We start from the raw sequence: 6948 nt of genomic DNA, 5'->3' as shown, positions 1-6948 counted from the left end.
ATGTTACAAAAATTATTATTATTGTACTTTTAAAGGTCCTATTCGTTTTTTTAAAAAAAAACGCTTTTCATGTTCTTGCCCTAATCAAAATAAATGGCCATGATGTAGCCAATATGTTTTTAACACAAATACAAACCATTACATATTTTGTAATGCCATTTTCTCTCTTTTTCTGAATCACTCGACAGCTACAAGGCGCATTCTACCTATACTGAAAATCTTAACAATGTACGAGGGGCGTATACAAATGATTTAGACCAACCTGAATTATGTGATCTTTGATGGTGGCTCCAAGGTTACGCTTCCCTGAAGGTCGATGCACCATTGCCATGTCTCTGGCAATTTCCGTATTGCCTCACGAAACCATTGTTTGGGGGTGTCTCGTACCCACTCCCTGATAGCATCTCACGGAAGAGGGCATAGTCACTTGGTGCCAGGTCGGGGGAATTGGGCCGCTACTGTGTCTTCCTACGAACATTGAGACGCAAAATCCAACAGTGTCGCAAGGGGAAGTGGTCTCGGAATGTTGTTGTTGCATGACAATGCCCGCCCACACACCAGTCAACAGACTCAAGCTAAGCAGCAGTCACTGGGGTTCACCGTGCTCCCACACCCGCCCTATTCCCCCGACCTGGCACCAAGTGACTATGCCCTCTTCCGTGAGATGAAGAATCCCCGATAGTGACGCCTTACATGATGCTATCAGGGAGTGGGTACGAGACACCCCCAAACAATGGTTTCGAGAGGCAATACGGAAATTGCCAGAGATATGGCAACGGTGCATCGGCCTCCTGGGAGAATATGTGGAACGGGCCGAAGTGTAACCTTGGAGCCACCACCAACGATCACATAATTCAGGTTAGTCTAAATCATTTGTATATGCCCCTCATATTACACTTATTTAACAGGCAATTATTAATTTCTTAATAGTAGTATTGGAGCATGAGTTTTTCAAAAGGGGTCATGAAAATTTTGGTAACTGAATGTGATGTATGAGACAGCTTGCAAATTCGATTTAGAAATGAATGAGATAAAACACTGGATAGAGCTGCTGAAGATGCATTTAATCTGATCAGTTCTCTGCCACAAGAAAAAATTCAGTGGTGTTGTCTGGTGAACATGGAGGCCAAGGCATTGGACCGTCTCTGCCGATCCATCTTCCTGGAAACATGAACACCTACCTGGATATGCTGGAACTGTACGCAGTACCACAAATTGAGCACTAGCCACACATCATTCTGCAACAAGATGGTGCTCCACCTTATTGGGATCTGCAGGTATGCACGCACCAAGACAAAACATTTCCAGGAAGATGGATCAGCAGAGACGGTCCAATGCCATGACCTCCACGTTCACCAGACATAACACCACTGGATTTTTTCCTGTGGAGTTATGCCAAGAGCAATGCGTTCTGAACACCAGGTAACGGACTTGATGACCTGAAGACCAGTATCAGGAATGTGATCTCGGCTATTCCAGCGGTATTGCTCCACAGAACATGGCAAGAGCTCGAATATCGTCTGGACCTTCTCCGTGCTACCAATAGAGCCCACATCGAGGTCTACTGAGGTCAGTAAGAAACTTCCAGAGTTTCACTGTAATCTGCCGCAAACCGCATGTGGCTAGCTCAATTTGTTTGCGCGCCACAATTTTTCAAAACCCCGAAGGGACTTTGTGGACACACTGTATATATATGATTTGTTCCCAAGTTAGACCTGCAAGGTAACTCAGCCTGAGAGGTTTCAGTTATGGGCAAAGATCATTTATTACTTTAACATGGATCTATAAAAATCAGAAGCCACACGTGTAACATAATTCACTTTATTTAAACTATCATAAAAACAGTATACGATAGTATAGAAATGTGGTGGAACATGTATATTTCATTACTTTACAATGAGCCTTATTCTTTCATCTTTACAGTTTAAAAATATACCACAATTGAAGTTAAATAACAACAATAAACTAGCTAGGGGTGAAAATTCAAAATAACTACCTCCATGGCACCAGACTTCATGGAATAATGTAATACAATATTAAAGAGCTCTCCCTTCCTCCAGAATTAATTCAGTTATGACTAGGGCTAATCAACATAAAATACTTTATATTATACTGACAGTTCAATCAAAAGATGGACATTTGGAGCACTTCCTGTCATTTGCATTTATTAAAGTGACAATTAAAATGCAAATTGGTATAAATTCTGAGTGAATAAAGAACTACCGTCTAACCTGTTAAAAATTATAAATGTGAGATACTGTTTTGGTTTACAAAAAGTAAGGAATTGCATAAGCTAAAACCTACTTAAAAAAGAGAAAAAACACATGAGATAGAATATTTAACAAAAGAGGTAACAAAACAGAAATTTTAACGTGACCTACTTAAAATTAACATTCCAGATTTAAAAATGGGAGGGCACGAGAAATCAGATCTATACAGTAATAAAATGTACATTCAATACCAAACTAACTGTCTGCACACGCAAAATCATCTTCGTCAACACACTAATTACAACATCGGATTATTCCTGTTTATAAACATTTCACTAGTGTAAGCTTCAGATGTTTTCTGCAACTCATATCAACAGTTTGCGGACCATGATATTCTTTGTAAATAAATTAGTGAAACATATCTTTCTTGTTGTTTAAGCTACAACAGAAAAAAAAAAAATCATACTTTTCAGAATTACTTTTTAACAAAACTATATTACATTCTGTAAACTTTGAGCTAACTGGAAGAAATCTCCAATAATTCAGCCAAAACTTCCACACGGACCTGTCCCGCTACTGAAAGTTGTTCACAAGATTCCGTTAACATATAAGATCATTTCTGAAGAAAGTTAAATCATGTCAAATTGGCACCCAGCAACGCACCATACTCTACATAAAGGCATTCAAGAAGACAACAGAAATGTTGTACAGCTTTCATGTAACCTAATATGCAGCATTATAATATTAACTAAATATTCTACAATTACCTGCATACAATCTTCTTAACTTTGAATTGTTAATAATAAAGGCACTTTTAATGGTTTGGGAAGAATCCACCATGCGCCAGGCATCAGATATAACGGTGCCTGGGAACACGGTCCGACTATGGCAGTGTAGCCAATCCAACAATATAAATGATGATGGATTTATAAGATGTTAATGCCCTGATATTATCTCAAATGGGCTGTATGAAGGCACATTTCTCACATAAAAATATCAGGGGGAGGGGCAAAATTTGAGAACTGGCACCTCAACGGCGGTATCGAGATGCCGCCGGCTACGGCTGTCGGAAAAGAGTTGGGACCACATCACAGGCAATAAGCCTACTTAAAAGATATTAATAACTAATGTTACTAACATTAATGACAATATAGTGACAATTAAATTCAAAAGAAGAACCTTAGAATAATTTGCCAAACTATGTCAATATATCTTTAAAGAACTTTCTAGGCAAAAACTGGAACCTCAGCCAGAGATTATTTAATTTAAGACGTTACAAACTTACTTTGTGGTAGCAAACATTTATATATAGAATCGATAGTTAATCTGGAAGGAACAATATTCCCCCCCGACTCTCTCCTGCAAATATAAATGTCACAGGCTTGGAATATTGAACACCCTGTATTCAAAAATGGTCTGAGGTTTGATTTGCTTACAAATTTATAACCACAGTGCCTAGTCTATTTAGTACGTTATTCAGCGTCATAACTCAAACATACACAAACCATTATGAACCATACGGTGAGTAGTAACTATGTTCTTGTCCCATTAAATAGCCTAGTGTAATCCGTCCTCACAGATATATTCAAGAAGATAGCTACTCTCAGATGTACCACCAAAATCATCATCGATGCTGCGGGAATGCTTGATTAACACAGATGACGTGTATGGAACAAGCTGGCAATGAGGCTGATGGAATGTTTCAACAAGATACTGACAATAACAGATAGGACTGAAAAGAATTTTTTAGATTCAAAATGTTGATAGCGTTGTACAAATCTTGACGACTGAATCGTCAACTTTCTATTCATCTCACCTCTTAGTGTCAGCAAATGTCTGTATCTTCCTCTGCCATTACGGATGTGATGATAATCATAAGGAGCTGAAATTCTGCCACATTTGAAATCTTTTCTGTCGATTTTGCCGCATCAATCAAACATAAAACATCAGTATAATTGTAGTTTTATTATATATATTTATATATAAATTAAATGAAACTGTAGGTAAATATAATAAAACCCTACAATTGTTACCAGGTAACAGCACTTATGGTGATTGTTCTGGAGAAGTCTCGATATCAAAGGCTAAATTTATGCTCCACTTTTGGTGCTGTACAAATGTTCTGTAAAGGTTGTTCCATTCTGTTAGTATGGGTGATACATCTTCTGGGGTTAAAAAGTGCTGGATTACCAATGTTTCCTCTTGTCATCACATCACATGTGACGACAAGATACTGTTAATCCTCCTCCTCCTAGTGCCTTACTCTACTGCTGTCCGCAAAGTTATATTCACTTGATTGCTCATTCTCAAGACAACTGATGTTTCTGATCGTCATCTCAAACCACTCACAAAGGCCGAGTAAAATTAGCAGGGAACATTCCTTTCTCCCCGGAGCCTTCCTTAACGCCCATCAACCAACCCTCCTCCTGCAACAACAACACTCCGTCATCGCTGTACTAAATAAACAAACAGGTTAAGTCAATGTTGAGATTAATAACGATGAAACGTCAAAGAGTTTTTGCCATTTTACGGCTACAAGCCAACGAATACAATCAGTAACAATACACATTATTTCTATTTGTCCCCTTCTTGCGTACCCCACCCTCTGAATTTACCTTTTCAATTTACAATAATTACCGTCTTCTTAACTGGCATTAAGTTCTGTAATGTGAAAATCAAATATGCCATGTTAATGAAGACAATATTTAAGATAAAATATATTGACTGTCACATGCATTACATTCTAAAAGCATGGCTACAGTGCTCGTATCTTCGCTGTCAAATTACTTTGTCTACCTTCAAGAAGAACCAAGAGCCACACGGTTAACAAAACTTTGAAAGAAAAGAAGGTTCGAGCGAAAAAGATTACTCATATAATGCCTTACTCCGTCAAACTATCGCCCATCTGGTGTCTGTGCAGTACTTTTACATCGTTAACAATAACATGGGTTCGTGGATAAATAACCAATTTTTGGAGGTACAACGATACAAATCTGTAACTTTCATACCATAACCACCAATTTTAATACCCATAGCTTTTGAAGTTTCTTACTAAGCACAAATGACCATATATAAAACAAATCTGCTTTATTTTTGTCAATTACCACGGCTTTTTCAGCCGACACATACAAGAAATATAAAAAGGTTAAATTAAAATATACAAAATAAATGTATATTTTCTATTCATTTACATAAACGCAATTTATATTGCCGAACCACTTCATTCATGTCTCAAGAATTATATCTTCGCCATACCTGTTCTTCAGGATCATCGTACTCCACAACTCGGATGATTTCACCGACATCAAAAGACAGCTCGTCTACATCTTCACGATTGTACTTATAAGTGGCCTTGACTCGATACAGCACTCCAGGTGGCAGATTGTCTGTGGTGGCTCCTGTACAGATATTATACGCAGAAATTTAGGAATATGCGGCTACTTTTCAGTACACAGACGGACTGATCCTTAAATTCAGCAGTATACATCAAAAGTGCAGCAATGTCATTGTCATTCAAACAGAAAACACTTTCTTCATTTTAAACTATCACGTCCATGACTGAACTACGACTTCCTCTTCCAAACAAAACATATTTGTACCCAATCATTTGACGTACCAACGTTTAATCATAATAAATTCTTCTCGGGCTACCAGCTTACTGAAGAAAACACCAAAGTTTTAAGAACCATCTTCGTCCTTGTCCTCAGGGTACCGTAGTATTGTACTTAGTCACCATGAAAGCTTCTCATACAACTTTTAATCAGATAAATTGTCATGTTATATAGGCTAGACATAGTACGAAGATGGCCGTCTTCTCGGTTGTTGAGCCACGTAGTCTGGTAGAAATTTAGTGATGATTCAGAGGTCCTTGCTGCCTCCATCACCAGCGCCCTGATATGTTTCAGTAAGTCTACAAAATAAATGTATGTAATCGCAACCTGTGCTACTTCTATGATAAAAACATCTCTAGTCCTTAACCATGTAGATAATGGCATATGACTGGAAGAACAGCCATTAATATACTATCAGCGACATGTTTCATACACTAACTTGAAAGGTGCAATTTATGTGGTCATTACTGTAGTGATACATAGAGCATGGATGGGATCTCCTACAATTTCAGTACCTTGAGGATGACGACAAAGATGGGTCTCAAAACACTGGTGTTTTCTCCATTAAACCATTAGCCTGAGAAGAATTCATTATACATAATCACCATAAAAGCTTCTGATGATACACCTAGAGGCTTTAGGAACACGAAGTTAGACAAAGTCTAATACTAAATCCTTCAATCCTTCAGATGATGATTACATCAGTTATTTGTCACTAACTTAAATATGTTATACGAGCTAAAATAGGACTCAAGATTACTGTCTTCTGGGTTGTTGTGCCATGTAGTCTGGTAGATGTCGACCAACGTTGCTGCCTCCGTCATCACCCTGATGACGGAGGCAGCAAGGACCTCTAAAACGTCAGTATACTTCTACCAGACCACACGGCGCAACAACCCAGAAGACAGTAATCTTCATACTCACTGCTGTGAGAACCTCAAATCCTACATAAAACAGGAATGGTTAAATACGCATGTTATTATTATTATTATTTAGTGTTCTGTCTGAGGACAGGTCCATATGAACAGGATCCTTCCATCCTTTTCTCAGACTGGGACCTGTTCATATACGTTCTTGGCAGATGATCCAGAAGTGGTTTGCCATTGCCTTCTTCTGTGTGTGAATGG

At 38.3% G+C, this 6948-nt stretch overlaps 1 protein-coding gene and 1 long non-coding RNA gene across 9 annotated transcripts in view; one reads left to right on the top strand and one right to left on the bottom strand.

Annotated features, from left to right (window-relative positions):
* The first annotated feature begins 701 nt into the window (after positions 1–701).
* LOC147873087 (uncharacterized) lies at positions 702–2764 on the top strand. The gene is made up of 2 exons (XR_015536196.1): positions 702–858; positions 1423–2764. It is a non-coding gene; the product is annotated as an uncharacterized LOC147873087 (long non-coding RNA).
* The window catches only part of Amph (amphiphysin), an 88118-nt gene continuing 82975 nt past the window's right edge, over positions 1806–6948 (bottom strand). For all 8 annotated transcript variants that reach the window (XM_087352945.1, XM_087352946.1, XM_087352948.1 and 5 more), the window contains 2 exons: positions 5466–5608; positions 1806–4636 (listed from right to left, as the gene is read on the bottom strand). In XM_087352945.1, coding sequence (XP_087209071.1) covers positions 4556–4636; positions 5466–5608 — 224 coding nt within the window. In that variant the 3' untranslated portion in view covers positions 1806–4555. The remainder of the gene's footprint in view (positions 4637–5465; positions 5609–6948) is intronic.

The sequence above is a fragment of the Zootermopsis nevadensis genome, unplaced genomic scaffold (assembly GCF_977971745.1).
Source record: "Zootermopsis nevadensis isolate Lab colony 2312 unplaced genomic scaffold, Znev_1.0 Znev_ptg000021l, whole genome shotgun sequence".
NCBI classification, from domain to species: domain Eukaryota; kingdom Metazoa; phylum Arthropoda; class Insecta; order Blattodea; family Termopsidae; genus Zootermopsis; species Zootermopsis nevadensis.
This window is presented reverse-complemented; position numbering and strand designations above follow the sequence as displayed.